The 17,789-nt window shown below is 40.4% G+C and overlaps 2 protein-coding genes across 3 annotated transcripts in view; one reads left to right on the forward strand and one right to left on the reverse strand.

The window, feature by feature from the left end:
* fz2 (frizzled 2) overlaps positions 1-17,789 on the reverse strand; it is a 281,786-nt gene that overhangs the window by 239,099 nt on the left and 24,898 nt on the right. Inside the window, exon 1 of one of the 2 annotated variants that reach the window (XM_074171209.1) lies at positions 8,851-8,867. The exons of the other annotated variant lie outside the window; for it this stretch is intronic. The gene's annotated coding sequence lies outside the window, so the exon portion shown is untranslated. Of the gene's footprint in view, positions 1-8,850; positions 8,868-17,789 lie in introns of those variants that run through there. 2 annotated transcript variants of the gene reach the window in all.
* LOC111508899 (uncharacterized) lies at positions 113-7,359 on the forward strand. Its single transcript, XM_074171223.1, has 4 exons — positions 113-432; positions 2,004-2,536; positions 6,046-6,398; positions 6,665-7,359. The coding sequence occupies exons 1-4, from the start codon at positions 280-282 to the stop codon at positions 6,865-6,867; spliced, it is 1,242 nt and encodes a 413-aa protein (XP_074027324.1). The 5' UTR covers positions 113-279; the 3' UTR covers positions 6,868-7,359.

The raw sequence follows: 17,789 nt of genomic DNA on the forward strand, positions 1-17,789 counted from the left end.
TTAAGCTTTTTCAAACAATGTATTAGTTGTTCCAAAGGTACCAAATATTCCTCTTGGGGGTGAACTCCAGCGACTAAAATTAAACTTTGAAATTGTCCAACTAAAACTGATGAGCATTTTCGATTTTTTGTATTGTTTGACCCCGTATATATAGCAGGACTTTCCGAACAACAGTATTTAATTGACACGATAAGGAAAAGGGGATGACCCGAGATTCCAACGAAGACGATAACTGCTTAATAACCAGTCCCGGCAGAAATCGCATCATTCGATTGCAAAATGTTCAAGTATCAAGTTATTCTGTGTAGTTTCTTCGGCCTGTGTGTAGCGAAAGAGGCGAAATTCACTTTGTGCGGCTTCAGCGGTTTCAGTTGCAGTACAATCGGAGACGAACCTCAAACCATCACTTATCGATGTCCCAGTGACCAAAAAGTAAGTAGTACGATTAAACAGTAATTGAAAGATCATTAGAGAGAGCTAATAGTTCGAATAGATCACCAACCTAATCCCTGGAGGTTTTGGACTCGGCTGACGCATCGCGCCAGTCGCTAGCTCGTTATGCGTCAGTCGCTGGCTCATTATGCATCAGTCGTGGTTCATTAGGCGCGAGTCGGTGACTCATATGCGCTAGTCGCTGGCTCATTATGCGCCATTCCTCCAGTCCAACAATTCATCATTGTAACAAAGACCATTCTTACATATCACCGCACTAGGCAACTATAGTTACTTTCACTATCAACAGCTAGTGACATCATCAAAATTGGGCGTCGAGTCTAGTGAAACAGGTACCAGGTGCTGCCTTTAGTGTTACAGGCGCAAACCACTAACAACCTTGAGAAGCATTTGAAAATATTTTCTATTTTTATTTTATTGGACTACTAGCATTCATGTACAGCGTTCTAACAATTACAACAACAAGTGGCAGCTTATGAATCAGTGTGAATTGATGTGGAATAAATATATTCAGCACTTCTCGTTTCGTACAATGGATTTAATATCCCCTGTTACCAAAGCCTCGATAGATAATAACATAATCCTGAGGTGGATTAAAGGGCACGACAGAAGTGAAGGTAGGCATTGCCGACTCTACAGCCAAGGGGGCGGCTGGACTAAGAATTTTAGGACCCAGTGGCACCCACGGCCTGATGACTTCGACAATTGCGGAACGCAAATTTACCCCACCGGCTAAAACAAATTCACTCAGTGGCAGAAACAGTAATTACACGTTTAAGGAGGCTGGCAGACAACGAACACAAATAACGAGAGTTAAACACCATCGAGACAACTCTAAGAATGAATACAGCTTACAAGATCACTTTGGAACAAGCCCAGATCTTCAATATCGTTCAAGAAGACCCCTTGCGTTGGTGTATCCTTGTGTTGCAACGGGTTCCAACTCGACGACAGAGTTGTTATCAGTATCGATAACTGAACAGAGTACATCAGCCAACTGGGATGCTGCCTCAAAAAAAGAAATGATCCAATTCCTGCACACCTATAATCAGGGACCATGCACAGAAGGAGATCCCAACTCCTGATGAGTTTACAGGCCCGATCCAGTATTATTCCGTCTTGTAGAAGCTCCAAACTAAAAATTCCACGGACTCCCTGATGTCGAAGAAATCACAACTGTGGAACGGACAATCTGGGATGCAAACTTCTACAAAACTCCTATCGTTATTATTATATTGGAGAACTGTCCGACTGAAAACAACAAAACTACCGCTACTACCTTTTCTACTTTCGTTACTGGCAACTGGCGTAGGGTAACATTATCGTCTCACCAATTCTGCAAGACGTTTCTCAAAGTTCAAGTGATATATTCAACGAGTTTTTTGTTCGCAACTAAACATTCTATCTCAGATATATCCTAGATCGAAGTTGGAAAACCTTTCGAAATTAGACCACTTTCCTATACAATTGTACCTGCTATTTTCCTATACAATTTTATTTCTCGTCGATAGTCTTCAGCCTTATTTTGATCGGTTTCCTTTATATTCCAGGATATACTCTTGAAAATAAACGACTTCGAGAACCCACCAAACGGTGTATCGCTGATTATAGAAAACTGCCCGGAAATCGCAGTCTCTTTCCAATGTTCCAGCCAAGTCAGATACCTACAATCGCTGATCATCAGAAACATAGGAACGCTAAAGATACAACAAGATCCTCAATACCAAACCCACCTACCACTCGAGGTGCTACTGCAAAACGTAACCTACATCGACGAAATTCCTGGCTTCGCTTTTTCCCAAGTCAATAAAGTGTTGCACAACGTCAATTGTGTCAGACCCGAATTCGATTTGAAGCTACTCCAGTTCGAAAATGTCCGCATAGGAACCATCCTAGCCAATGGGATTTATATGCCTAGAGATGCCGGTAACGTTGTTTTCAGTAACGTTGCCATTGGCAGAATGAAGAAAGACGCAATTTTGGCCAATATGACGATTTCGTACATTTTCCAAATGGAGGATACTGCAGTCGGGATGATGGAGAATCAAGCGATCCAAGTATCCGGAAAAGGGATGCTTTTTCTGTAAGGCAATCAAGAGGTTTCAAACAAAAACTCAAAAAACTAATCAACTGATTCTTTTATGAGCATGATTTCAATTTCTGATTCAGGACTTTTAATTTCTGGAGTATGCGACGGAATTTTTAGTAGACATTCTTTGTTTCGCGAAGCACACTCCCTAAAAAGTCATAGAGAATCCGGGCAGAGCTTGTCCAAAGTCATAGTTTCAAAAACCATAGTTTCAAAATTTCAATCTTCTCTAACGACAGTCGAAAAAAATTGTAATGACAAAACCGAATTCCAGAAGAAGGAAAACACATACCGTTGTTTCAAGCGGCGATTTATTTGAATACGGACCTCATGTTATTTCACCGATTTTGTTGTCACTGCAATAACAAATTCAGCTCCCGTGGGTTGGGCTACCTATCGGGCGCATCCCCAGGTGCCGGATAGGGGAACGGCCAGGGGATTGGAGGCCCTGTCCGGGAAGCCAATGTGGCCTCATGGACGGGTTCGTCGGACTCCTGGTCAGTGGCAGAAATACATAGGGTAAGGGGAACTAAAACCCTCCAAAAGCCTTTGCAAAACATGCCACTGTGGAGCAGCCTACCCAAGCTAAGGTGTAAGTAATTGTGGCGACAGGTGAATGGCCGCAGGGTGATTTGCGGTCATGAACGATTCCCTTGGGGAACTTGGGGAACACCCCAATCTACCGCTTGGAATGAGGCTGGACATAGCAGATCACCTCCAATAGCAAGGGCACTTCCAGCGGCGGGCGCCAAGAGCTCCGCCTTGAATAAAGGCAAGGAACCGGCTGCCTCTGCAGGAAAGCTCCCTCACTTGTGCACCTCCACGAAGGAAACTTCAAGAAGGCTGAAGAAGGCTCACAACGATAGTAATGTCGCTGCACCTTCCAAAACCTTCGCGGAGGCTTCCGTGAGACACCTCAAGGTTGCCAAAGAGAGTGTGTGTTCGGCGAGTCTTGGCCTACACCTGCCAATATGAAGGAGATGTCACCTAGTGACCTGTCAACCTTCCTGGAAAGGACAGAATGGACGATGACCTAGGAGAACAACTCCTCGGGAGGATGTACAATGGGTTACATGTGGCTCTGAGTCTACACTCACTCTCCCTACAGATTTTCCAAATTCAGCTATGTGAAATGTAATGAACGAATTGCAGATTGGTTTATATCAAATTATAACAAATATGAAACAGTATTGAAAGTTCCTCTACCTTTCCTATATCTGTCGAAATGGAGGCGGTAGATCCAAAAATCGAAATTCTACAATTCTAGTTTTTGGCGAATATTTCAATAATAACCACTGATATTCTTGATCTGAAAGGAGATTTTCCAAATTCCCCGAAATAGAAAACTTTTGTCCAATTTAACCGACCTTGTGGGTCTTACATTTCCGAGATAGCAACAGTGAGATCAGCTAAAAAAAAAGGCCTGTATATAATTGTTTATTTATGTTATCTAATTTCTGAGGCAGATTTCCATCTCCATAACGTAATGAAATGACCTCTATTCTTCACCACAAAAAATGAGTGTCATACAACATACGGATATAACTAAATTTCAAGGGATATATACTACTCTGTTCAAAGTAGTCCCCCTGATTTATAATACACTTGTGCACTTTTTGGTATGTCTTCAAGCTCTCTCAGCAATTCGGGTTTTCATGGGTCCTTCAATCTTGGGAAAAGTAAAAAGTCGCAGAGGGGCAAATCTGGTGAATACTGAGGCATGAATACGGTGTTGTTTTTGGCCAAAAGAGCCAGAACAAGCAATGACGAGTGAGCAGGTAGAATTGTTTTTCCACAATACCAAACGTTGCTTTTCGCAAGCGACGCATAACTTCGAAATGATACTTCTTATTGACCTTACGATCATCTGGCAAGAACTTCTGATCCACTACGCCGCGGTAATTCAAGAAAACAGTTAGCAAAACATTGACATTTGATCGAACTTGGCGTGCTTCTTTTGGTCTTGGCTCTCCTGGGCTCTTCCATTGGAACTCTGGTTTCTATGTCATAACCATATACCACTGATTCGTCACCAGTCATGATCCTTTTAAGCAAATCTGCATCGCCGTTGACGTCATTCAACAATTCCTGAGCGATGCTCATGCTCTTCAACAACTTCTCTATAGCATCATCGATTGTTGACGTGCTAGGGCGTCCAGGACGAGCGTCGTCATTCGTAATAAACGTTTTTCTGACTCAGAGCACAATCACCGTATGTCACTGTTAACATTCCAAGTGTTTTTGAGAACTTAATTCCATTTTTTACACAACATTTGATGCAAATCATCTGATCCACATAGATTAGATTAGATTGTCGACCTTTTCAGATCTATTGTGATGCTCCTTGGTTGTTAGAGGCTATTGTCTAGCTTGATCTCTTTGATGAGACTCCATAGCCTTGACACTGACCCCTTCATATAGCTGGCAGCCTTTGGCAGTGCGGTTTCGTCCTCTTCTTGACAAAACCTGCATTGGGCTTCATCTGCCAGACCCATGTTGCTCATACGTTTCCTGAGTCGGCTATGCCCCGTTAGTAGACCCACCACCACCCTTACAACCGTACGGTTGTGGTTTAGCAGGTCTTCCGTGAATCTGGGCGATGGTTTCTTCATGAACTCTTTCGCCAGCCTCGTTTTTCGGAGCTTCTTCTACCAATCTATGATTCGGCTTGTATCCATGAATTTATGGATGTCTTTATACATGCTTTCGCTACCCCGCAGAAAGGCCCTGGGCCGATCATAACCTCGGATACGCCTTCAGGAGCTAGAACACCGGCCTCCTCATGACCCATGTGATCCTCATGTACCCAAGCTAGAGGACCCTATTTTGGGTACATATCTCAGACAACTTTCCACCAGTTTCGAGAAGACTTGAAATGAGCTGAGCGCCTCAACTGCCGCCTGGTTGTCGGAGACAATGGCAATGGTTTTGTTTGTGATCTTCTACCTGTTCATTTCTCCCAGTAAAACAATTCTAACTTTTATGCCTCTTGCATGCTAATGTTGCAAATATTACCTAATTCGGTTAAAAATCCACAACTTACCCCAAAAAATGTCGCTAGTTCCTTTCTTCCACCCAATACGTTGGCAATTAGGGAAAATAGGAAGGTAAAATAGGAAAATGGGGGAAATATGAACTCTAAACGAAAGATCTTCCGAAAATTGTTCTCAAACAAACCAACAACTAAATTCAAATGTATCACGAACCGATGAAACAATAATAATAATATATAATGAGCTCCGTCTTTCATAAACTCAAGGAACATACTACTTTTTCGTACCAATACGGTTCGTTTTCCTTTTTAAAATGGAACTATATAATTTGTACCTGTATGTACAATCTTCGAACAATATGGAACAGCTAAACAGGTGAAACTGTGAATATTTGTTCAGAAAGAGTGAACGAACATAAAAAAATAAAAAATCGTTAATCGAATAGCCCGCGAAATCTAAACATTCACCTTATTTTTGAACAGCCATGTATATAGGATATATCGTTTCCAGGAAAAACGCATTGGACGAAATTTCCTCTGCTGGAATAAAAGGGCTGGTGGAACATTTCTACTTCGCTGAAAATTCTGTAGACATCCTTCAACCTCAAGGCATCTCTGTCATAGCTCAAACGGTCTTGATTTGGCAAAATACCTTCAAAGACATGAAAAGCGGAGCCTTGGAAAAAATAAGTCCCGGCCTATTGCCAGACAGTCTTGGTGGCAATTTCACGTATAAATTCTTCCTCAACAGAATCAATCGCATGGAAGCACGAAGTTTACACCCCGACTTTGAAGCTTACGAGATGCTGCCCACGAAAATTCACATCAAAAGTAATCTTGTTGTGTGTTCCTGTAGAAACTCAGGTGAGAACTAGTAAACATCGTGAAACAGGTTTCTGTAACATGCGAAGAAAATCAACAAAATATTTTGTTATGTACTTGTTCCATACATTTTCATTTAAGCGAATCAGCTAAAACTTTTTTGTTCTCTTCTATATCGTTCGTTTTTTCCTAGTATAAACATTGTATGTTTCTCGAGCTAGACAGTGTTATCATCATTATTATATTCAGCTTATATTTCTGAACGTTTCTGTGGTCCTCAAATTTTTATATATAATTACTTTTTCCAGGGTGGCTATTTTCGCAAACCGGCCAAAATCAAACACCAACTGCAGTCGAAAGATTCTACGCCACTTTCGTGGCCAACAATTATCGCAATTCTTGTTCCAGCTCCTGCAGATTGCCGATCGCTGATACTAAAGTGATGATTCGCGACGGAAAATGCGATGAAAATATCACAGTGGAAGAGCTGTGTCTGAACCAGAAAACATAGCCAATAGAAAAAATATCTCGCACTATTTACAGTACTGCGTAACAGATGATTAAACGAATATTTTGGGCAGACATTCAATAAGATCCAAAAGAATCTATTAATGAATTAAATACAGGTCGGTCACGAAAACTAAATGATATCAACACAGAAAGTATAAAAACTATTTTCATTTTACACAATTTCAGTAAAATGTTACAATCAGTATGAACATAATATATTGTTTGGGTAAGTCACAAGTGGGTGATAATTTTTTATTCATTATGATTGATTATTCAGTGAAATAGGGCACTTTCAGAATTTTCGAACCAATTTTTTTATTTCTTTTTCAAATATCAATTAATTCTTTCACATCAATGGATTGAATTTTTCCAGTACTATTCGCCAAACCTTTATGCTCAAATATAAATGCCTTTGACCTACCAATTTTTGACATCATGTAGTTACAAATGTATTTTCATCTCATCTGGTGATATAATCATTTTTGATTGGTTTCATTGTTTTTTTTTCGAAAACTTTCATAATCATTTTCTGCCTGAATATCTTATCCACATAACATTCCTGGAGTTGAATAATTTATCGCTTGGAAACACCATCGCTCAAGACGTCAAAAATGTATATTTCAAAGTAGCTTGTAGGAACGTCTTCTAGAAGTGAGGTTATGTTCTATAAGTTGACTCAGTATGACTCGTAAACCAACTTCAGGGTAATGAAAACTCACTGAAAGACGACTCGTCAAAAATATATATTCCAAAGTAGATGGAAAGAACGTATTATAGAAGTGAGGTTATGTTCGACATGTTGACTCATTATGATTCATAAATCACCTTAAGCAATGGAAACTCACTGAAAGATTATGACTCGTAAATCGACTTCAGCATTAAATATTCACTGAAAGAGAAAACGTCAAAAATATATAGGTTATGTTCTACACATCGACTCAGTATGACTCGTAAACCAGCTTCAGCAATGAAAACTCACTGAAAGATTATAACTCGTAAATCAGCTTCAGCACTGAAAACTCACTGAAAGAAAATACGTCAAAAATATATAGGTTATGTTCTACACGTTAACTCGTTATGACTCGTAAACCAGCTTCAGGGCAATGAAAACTCACTAAAGGAAAACACGTCAAAAATATATATTTTAAAGTAGATGGAAAAAACGTCTTGTAGGAGTGAGGTTACAGTCTACATGTTGACTCATTATGACTCATAAACCAGCCTCAGCAATAAAAAGTCACTGAAAGAAGACACGTCAAAAATATATAGGTTATGTTTTGTACGTTGACACATTATGACTCATAAACCAGCTTCAGGGCAATGAAAACTCATTAAATAACAACACGTCAAAAATATATATTTCAAAGAAGATGGAAGCAACATATTGTAGAAGTGAGGTTATGTTCTGCACGTTGATTTATTATGGCTCGTAAGCCAGCTTCAGGGCAAAGAAAACTTACTAAAAGACGACACGTCAAAAATATATATTTCAAAGTGGATGGAAAGAACGTCTTGTAGAAGTGAGGTTATGTTCTTTACGTTGACTCATTATGACTTGCAAACCAGTTTCAGGGCAATAAAACTCGCTCAGAAACCAGATGCAATAAATAACAAATACAAGTGCAGTTTAGTTAGTATACGAGGAGTACAGTTTTCTTTCGAAAATGGTTTCGACAGTTTGCTAGAATTCATAAAAAAATATGGAAATATGTTTTGTTTCTTATGGTGAGTAATCAACGGATTATTTTCAATTGAAAAGTAGCAGATTTAGCTAATCCCAACAACTGAACCTGCCATTAAAACCATCATAAACAAACACCCATAAAACGACTAACACACACACACATACACCTCGTGTCAGTACATCACCCCACAAAGCAATCAAACCGCTAATACCAACCACCCCGTCCGGTCATAAAACCCACCCCCTAGGCAATGAAAAGCCGGTGATGCATATACATAACCTAACACCGGACAAACTTACCTCCACCAAAACAGCACGGTAGCAAACCCAGTCCTGGCAAACACCCACTTCAATCGAAAAACAACAGAAAAGATTCCTCACACACACACCTTCGGCACGGAGAGGTCCATTTCCTCGCTAAACGACTTTTTCCGCGGCACGAGACACCACGTAAACAAAGCAAATGGCGGATACGTGCGTCGCGACGTCTGGCGATCGATACGCCGACTCTTCTACGGCGGTCCTGCGGAGTTATCATTGCGGAAAATTCGAGAAAAGCGATGGAAATTCGTCCGGTCGATCCGTAAGGACGCATGCGCAAAAGGCGGAAGCGGCGGCGTTATGCTGTAAGGAATTTTATGATTTGTCATTGTGTCTTGAAGCCTGCCGCAAGTTAATAAAGTTTTTTCGAGAGGTCGGGAACTTGTAAAGGGTGGCGCGCGGACTGTTTCAGATATTTAATTCCATTATTCTTATACCGGGCTATGTCGAACAGTTTAGGACGAATTAAATAATGGAGATTAATACAGTTTCCTCATAGAAAAAAGTTGTAAATGCTCACTATAACGCTGTGCTTGAACGAAATGTTGTGATTTCGTTATGATTTGCCACAGATAGTATAGGCGGATTTATAACGCTTTAGCAGGTCCACAATATTTTCCTATCACAAACGATTTCATGGGCTTTCTGGTCGTTTTATACGTGCATTGGCCTGCATTTGGGTATTTATTAAAAGTTACTTGTTGAAACTAACAACTTACTTTATTTATTTCATGGAGAAGGAGAAGGAAGTCCACAACGAAATGCCATTCTTAGACGTATTGGTGAAGAGGACCGACACTAAATGGAAAACATCTATACCGAAAACCCACTCGCACGAGACAGTATCTGAACCAGGAATCCAACCACCATCAATCGACTAAGAAAGGAATCATCAAGACTCTAGTGGACCATGCTTTCGGGCTCTGTAATACAAGAGAAGATCTCGAAAAGGAACTAGGCATTATCAAAAATGACCTTAAACGGAATGGTTACTCCAAATTGATGGTGGAACATACTTTGGCTAGAAGACAGCAGGAGCCTAACAAGGAAGAGAAGCCGTCACAACCAGTGCTTGCACTTCCCTACATCAGAGAATTATCGGAGATAATAAGAAGAATTGGTTCCAAGTACAACATCAGAACCTGCTTCAGATCTAGAAACACTATCCGTAGCAGCCGTAGGAAAACCAGGCCACGAAACGTGGACTACGATTCCAAGAATTGCATTTACCGGATACCCTGTGAGTGCGGAAAATCCTATATTGGTGAAACGAAGAGGCCATTGAATGTTCGCATTGCCGAGCACAAGAAACACACACAGCGAGGAGAAACCAACAAATCAGGAATAGCAGAACATGTTTGGACTCATCAACATAACATCGAGTGGTCTCAAGCTGAAATCATCCACAAGGAGGAACACTGGTTCAGGAGAAAACTCAAAGAAGCCGCATATATGTTATCCAACAACGTATTTAGCCAAGCTAGCGTAGAGATACGCAACATATTGTAACAAAGTTACTGATTTCCCCAGTGGTACGACAGGTAAAAACAGCTTTTTTTTCATTTTTGTGTTTCTATTATTGCTCCGTTATTTATTTGACCCCGACTGAATGAATACCTTCCTCGATCAAATTGCCACTCTATCGCGACAGAAATCCCAGGTCGCGAATGCGATTTGCCACTCTATAGCGATAGGAAACTGTACTATGCCAGGTCGCCAATGAGATTTGAAAATCATACGTTATTTGGTAATACACCGTACCACAGATGGAGGGCACCACTCTCCCTCACCGGACACCGCGTAGAACTTTATTTCAAATAATCTCGAGAGCATCTGCCAAAGCAGTTCAGTCGAGTTTTAGTCTCAGTTCCAGTTCCAGCTCCGCTCGAGTCCGAGCCCCGATAAATAAAGGTAAACCGGTAGACAAAAAAACAGCAGGTACCCAGGATTCGAATCCAGGACGGCAATTAAAGCCTGCCGTACTGGCTACAGTTGATTAAATCAATACCATAGAGACCCCTGGTGTACTACTTTGGTGAAGCTTCACTGACGCTGCCCGGAGCACGTGGAGCACACCACGCCGAAAGCTGGCTTCCGAGACAAGCCGTGACCTGTACTCGGCGTCAAAGTGACCCGTAACGCGTAGCGTTAGCGTTACAATATGGAAACCTATAATCAAGCAGAACATGACCAACTCCCGACAAACGGTTAGCTCCCGCTAAAATCGATTGAGCTGAGAGAGGGAAGAGGGGATAGGCGAAAGCACTCGAATGACCTATAAATAGTCAGATCTCGGAGCAATACCAGTTATCACCCGAAGACTATTGTGGATACTAACAATGGAAACGTGAAGTAACTCGGCTTTATTTTTTCATTTCCATTTTTTTGGTTAATATAATTGTTTTTTTTTCAGCTAATCTTATTAATTTTTCATAGATTCTTTCAGGGATTTCAAATCGAATTATATCATATTAGACAATGGAAGTCCGAACTGATGAAATACACCACGAAACATTACCAAACTTATACATTTTGAAAATGTCCGTATAGGACGAAACTGCAGTAACGTTAGTTACAAATAAAAGTGGTAAACAACATAGAAAGTTCCAATTCTCTTATTTTCATAACAAACTTTCATTTTGGCGATTTGTTGTTGTATATAAATTCCAATTTCTAAAATCATCCCACGGATCCATATCGTGAATCCTGCCTCTTCGTCATCTCCTCAACAGTTTACAAATTCCACAGGAAAAGCTGTCCCGGTAAATCACCGATTCATCCCTGAAATCCCCAACATAATAACACGGCGGTCGTTAAATCTGGTGCCATAACTCTATCGTTGGAGCGATCAATCTTTCGCAGAGACCGTGATTTTTGAGACTCCTTATAAATTTCCGTAAAAGTTTATTCTCTCTCCGTCGGTTTTCAATTTATTAATCCTAAATCTTACTTAGGGTAAATACTTTCGGTAATTCATCACTCGAAGATAAAACAGTCCCGGAGATGGTGGAATGTTTATTATGGATTCAGTGGTTTATCGCTCCAACGATTGCTTTACAATGATAATAATTGAAAGCATATTTTCCATACACTCATAGTTCTCCGGTGAAACGGGTTTTTATGGTTACGAGGGTGGTCTTGAAAAGTTTCGAGCTAACACACTTCCCCCGGCGATGCTTCCATGTCTGTAACCCGTCCAAATAGTACTCTGCGTATTTCCCTGCAAAATAATTATTCACGAAGGTGATTGCCTCTTCATTCGACCAAAATCTATGTCCTCCAAGCGCAATTTTTAGACGAGGGAACAAAAAGAAGTCGCTTGGGGCTAGATCTAGTGAGTAAGGCGGATGGCCTAGAAGTCCAAAGAGCAATTCGTGGATTTTATCTATGACAACATGACAACAACAACAACTGAGGTGTGAGTTGTCTTGGTGACACAGGTTTTTTTCTTCCCAGGGTCGCCCAGGGTGATCCTGGGCGACCATCTCTTTAGGGATTGAGTAACATTTGGCTAGTTCCGCAATTGTCGAAGTCTTCAGGCCGTGTGTGCCACTGGGTCTTAAAATTCTTAGTCCAGCCACTTCCTTGGCTTAAGAGTCGGCAATGCGATTACCTTTACTCCTGTCCTGTAACCCACCTCAGGATAATGTTATTATCTACCGAGGCTTTGGCTAAATCTTGGTGGCACCCTAGTACTAGCCCTGAGGTAACACGTTGTCTGTTCATGGTTAATAGGGCTTGTCTGCTGTCAGTGCAGATTGTTATGTTTTTGCCAGAAATTCCTTTCCTGGTTATTTCTTTTGTGACGATTGAGATACCAGCCAGTTCTGTTTGAATCACGCTGGTATTTCTCCCATTACCCACTTAATCCTTAGGCTTAGTGATCTGGAGTACACTCCACATCCTGGGCCTTCTTAGGTTTTTGAGCCGTCTGTATATATGCGTATTGCATTTGACTCTGTATTCTGTTTTATTTGTATTTTGTAGGATTTATTAAAGAAACCTGGGTTCAATTGCATCACTGACTGCCTGCAACAGAGTTTGCGCAGTAAGCGCTTCTGTCCATAGGCTCAGCCTCCATTGACCCATTCCTACTCCGAGGTTTACACCAGTCGTGCGCAATCGTAACATGACCATTAACGCAACCTCATTAACGTACAAGTCCAGAGGGGTCAGACCAGAAATTAATTCCTTTGCCGCTGTTGATGTTGTTCTCATGGCTTCTATGATGTTTAAACAAGCCAATCGCAATATTTGATATAATTTTTGGATGGCCGTTCCTTGTAGAACTTTCGGTCCCCATGCAATGGCTCCGTACGTTAACATAGTCACCACACGGGGTGATAGACCTCATGCGCGTCCCACTGTCCTCCGACATTGCTCATAAGTCACATATGCTTTTCTGCTCTACTCTGTAGGTGAGAGTTCCATGTTAGCTTTCTGTCGAGGATAGTACCAAGATATATCACCTCTTCAGGGAAGTTTAGTTTGCTTTTGAAGATTTCGGGAGGTTTTAAGTCCGATAAACTTCTTTTCCTGGTGGAAAGGACCATCTCAGTCTTCTTGGGATTGATCGACAGTAAGTGTTCCTTACACCATGTTTCTATTAATTTGAGCCCATCCTGCGCTCTATCGCCCAGTGTGTTCACAAATTTGCCGGTCTGCAAGATAACTTTGTCATTTGCATATGCAATTGTGTAGAATCCATTATTGTGGAGGTGATTATTCAAGGTATCCAGAACTATGTTCCAGAGAAGGGGTGAAAAGAAAAGTGTGGCCATTTTCCCGCATGTTCTTTTTTTTTTTAATATACTTTATTGTCTGAAGAATAAATTCTTATTGACAAAGCCTTGTGCGAAATATAAATAACATATACATGAAATCACAAAAGTAAAATCACTAAAAGTAGGTTATAACACGAACTGAAAAGAGACATGTAAATAATAACAAACGTTCAGGATATAAGAACATGGTCAACAAAATGTAAATAAATCAATTTAAACTAAATTGAATGAAATGAAATCAATAAAATACCGTAGATATTACAGTTAGTCTTCTCAATTAAAATTATCATCATAGAATTCTGCTAAGCTATAATAAGGTCTCCCAGAGAGCAAGTCTTTCAACTCTTTCTTAAGAGCTCTAAGGTCATTTATGGTTCTTATAGCTTGAGGAAGGTGATTGAACATTTTAAGACCGTTGTAAATAATGGAGTCTTATTCCAGTTATACCGTATCTACTGAGTTTCCGCAAAAGAATTTTATGATTCACACAATCAAATGCTTTGGCTATATCACAGAAGACGGCAGCTACTATTTCTTTGTCATTTATGTTGGAATAAACATTGTAAAGAAATGAAAATATGGCATCGGAAGTGTTTTTTTGCTTTTGGAAACCAAACTGGCAATCACTTATTATTTTGTTTCCATTCAGAAAGCACAGGAGTCTTGTTTTAACTAGTTTTTCTATCAATTTAGCCATTGCAGAGATTAGAGAAATTGGACGAAGACTTGATGGACCATTGATAACTTCTCCCTTTGGCAGTGCTAACACAATCGACTTCTTCAAAAAAACTGGAAAGATTCCTTCTCTAAATGAATTATTTATTAGATTGACTAATATATCGAGTATTCTTATCGGAATATTTTCTAGGATTTTTATAGAGATTTCGTCTGAGCCTTCAGCTTGTCAAGTAGTGATGCATAGTAAGCTGTAATGGTTTTTCCTTTTTGAGAATAATCGATTAAAATACCTCCATAACTATCCCAAAAAACAGTTACCATGACTTTCCCAGCCGAAAAAACAGTTTTTGCTTTTTTTGTAGCCGGTTCCCCTTCACAGTTCACTGATTTTATCAAATCAATGGTTTTCCTCAAATGCAAAACTAAAATTGAAAAATTAAATAAGCCCCGAACACTGCTATATCGAAAACCACTGTAAAACCTACAGAATAATGAATCTCTCTCTTCTGGGGCGTAACTTTCCGTACCGCCAAAGTGAAATACGCAATTATCCGGCCCTAATCAGCATAACCAAGTCCGGTCAAAGCCCTTTATATGAATCGCTTTGTTGGCAATTGGATTTGGTGGCCGCGTCTCCTCGACAAATTGCCCTGATGGACAACAAAATGAGCCCTTCAATCCAAAAGCCCCCGGCAAATTTAACTGAATTTAACCGAGTTTGATACTACCGTTCACGATACGGTAATGAAGGTGCCAGCCAAACTCCATCAAAGTGGACACTGTCCAAAGGCATGCCTGAATAGGCGACTCTATTAGCCAGTTCCAAAACTGGTACAATCAGGTGGAAATTTGGGTAAACGTGACAGTAAACAACATTCATCCCAAAGCTTAAGTCAGTTTATTACACAGAAATCAATACAGGACTGAAGTATATTCATCATTTCGTTGCTTCACCGAAACATCATTTGCAAAGGTATAGTTTGCAATAATTGAAATCTCATTATACTGAACTATCTACCAAAGACTGGCAATCGGACTTTTTATGAAATTTTATGTGAATTTGGAATTTTCAGAAAAGCAATATGCCATGTGCAGCAAGCCCCTCAATGCTTACCTTTTGATTTTCATCCTTGTGAGGTTCAAAATCTAGTTGCGACTTGTTAATATCCAACTGGAGTTTGCGTGATACAAACAGATCCATAGGTTTTTATAGGTCATGGAAAGGTTTTCGACAGCACCTTGACAGTTCCTAACGGAAATGACCAATTTAGCGCATCATCAGTAGCTCAATGATGTATAAATAAGTGCAATTGTCGATAATATAATAGAAATCAGAAATGTATGAAAGGAATGAAAGGGGCTGCAACGAATTACCCGAGGTATCGGTTTCAGAGGACATCCTCTATTTATTGGTGGGAAAATGTGAACTGCGCATGTAGCTGGAGTAATTTATTGGAGGGAGGAGAGGTGTCAAAAATGCCACCTTTAGGGCAATGTGAGTCTGTGACCATGTTCCTTTTTTTACAACTTTGAATTGTGTGTCTCAATTATTAAATGTTCTTGGTGATCAACAACTTAACACAGCATTGCCGCTATAGGTAGGTGAAAATTACTTAGAAGGTGATTTATTGTAATTGGGTCAGCCTATTATGTAAACAACAAGATACGCACGGTTTACCATCACGTCATAGGTCTTCCAGTGAAATTAAACCGTTCAACCATCAGCGTCGTTGTTTTCAATCAGAAACCTACCCTTAAAACCCCGAAATCCTGTTCAGGGCCAAGGAGTGAACCTTACGGTGCTACGAAATTCGCAAGTAAGGCACTTGGAATATGTGGACTGAATCCGGTTGTTTATAATCAGTTCATTGTCATCCATTGCTTTAGAATATATTGGTTTATGCTGACAAGAGCACCTGCTCGCGGTCCTGTTGAAACCAATTGTCTTTGATGTCCAGATTATCCAACTTAGACAAAAAAAAGTTGGTAAAAGGCGAAAGATTTATTTGCACTGAAGAGAAACCAGACCTGTACGTTAAGGAGGTTGCGTTACGATTGCGCACGGTTCGTGTAAACCTCAAAGAAGAAATGGGTCAATTGAGGCTGAGCCTATGGCTGGAAGCACTTACTGCGCAACCTCTGCTGCAGGCAGCCAGTGATGCAATTGAACCCAGGTTTGTGTTTAATGAACCCTACTAAATACAAATAAAACAGAACACAGAGTCAGATGCTACAAATGCAATACGCATATATACAGAGAGCTCAGGAACCAAAGAAGGCTCAGGATGTGGAGTGTACTCCAGATCACTAAGCCTAAGGATTAAGCGGGGAATGGGAAAAAATAGCAGCGTGGTTCAAACAGAACTGGCTGGTATCTCAATCGCCACAAAAGAAATAACCAGGAATGGAATTTCTTGCGAAAACAATCTGCACTGATAGTAGACAAGCCCTATCAGCCTTAAACAGACAACGTGTTATCTCAGGGCTAGTATTAGAGTGCCACCAAGATTTAGCCAAAGCTTTGGTAGATAATAACATTATCCTGAGGTGTGTTAAAGGGCACGACAGGAGTAAAGGTAATCGCATTGCCGACTCTTTAACCAAGAAAGGTAAAGTGACTTCGATAATTGCGGAACTAGCCTAACGCTACACTCATGCCCAATGCTCAAAGAGATAGTATGGAATCAAACGATGCAGTATTGCCAGGATCACACGGGGCGACTCTAGGAAGCTGGCGCCGAAGAAATATCTGGCGATGACCAGGGAAAATCTACGCTTAACAGTAGAATTCCTGACTGGCCATTGTCAACTAAGAAAACAACTCCATAACATGGAGCAGCTAATGGACACACCTCTATGCAGGATGTGTGAACAGGAAGATGAGACTGTCAGACATGTCCTGTGCGAGTGCCCGGAGTTATAGTCAATAAGAGAGTGTGTGTTCGGTGTGTCCTGGCCTACACCTGCCGATATAAAGGAGATGTCTCCCAGAGACCGGTCCATTTTCCTGGAAAGGACAGGATGGACGATGAACTAGGAGGACAACTCCTTGGAAGGATGTACAATGGGTCACATGTGGCCTAAGTGCCTATGTGGCCTACTTTACAGATACAGAAGCTATATCCGTCTATGATGATTTTCCCCTGAAAAGCAAGTTTACAGTGGCTGCATATTATTCAGCACGTAAATTTGCTTTTTCTATCGATATCAATGAACTATACTCTTGTTGTTACTGGTGGCAATGTCAATAAAAATGTCAAATATTTTTTGAAGCGCCTTTTCATTTCAAAGTATTCAGCAATAATACCTGACACAGTGCTCGTAGTTAGCAAAAAATATTGGTTACTGATACGAAGGATATATTTATTTTTTCATCGACTTTGTTTGGGTATTTTTCACCTTCCACATCAGAAAAATATAAAAATTATAATGGAAAACTTTATACAAGTGTAAGAA

This window comes from Leptinotarsa decemlineata, unplaced genomic scaffold (genome assembly GCF_025532065.1).
Source record: "Leptinotarsa decemlineata unplaced genomic scaffold, Ldec_3_MD MMD2_P_RNA_scaffold_12, whole genome shotgun sequence".
NCBI lineage: Eukaryota > Metazoa > Arthropoda > Insecta > Coleoptera > Chrysomelidae > Leptinotarsa > Leptinotarsa decemlineata.

What these genes read in the sequence shown, in the direction of transcription:
- LOC111508899 (XM_074171223.1), top strand. Translation starts at nt 280, where the DNA reads ATGTTCAAGTATCAAGTTATTCTGTGTAGTTTCTTCGGCCTGTGTGTA. An exon ending in GATGTCCCAGTGACCAAAAA is followed by an intron (nt 433 to 2,003) that starts GTAAGTAGTACG and finishes TTTATATTCCAG; the next exon opens with GATATACTCTTGAAAATAAA. An exon ending in GTGTTCCTGTAGAAACTCAG is followed by an intron (nt 6,399 to 6,664) that starts GTGAGAACTAGT and finishes TACTTTTTCCAG; the next exon opens with GGTGGCTATTTTCGCAAACC.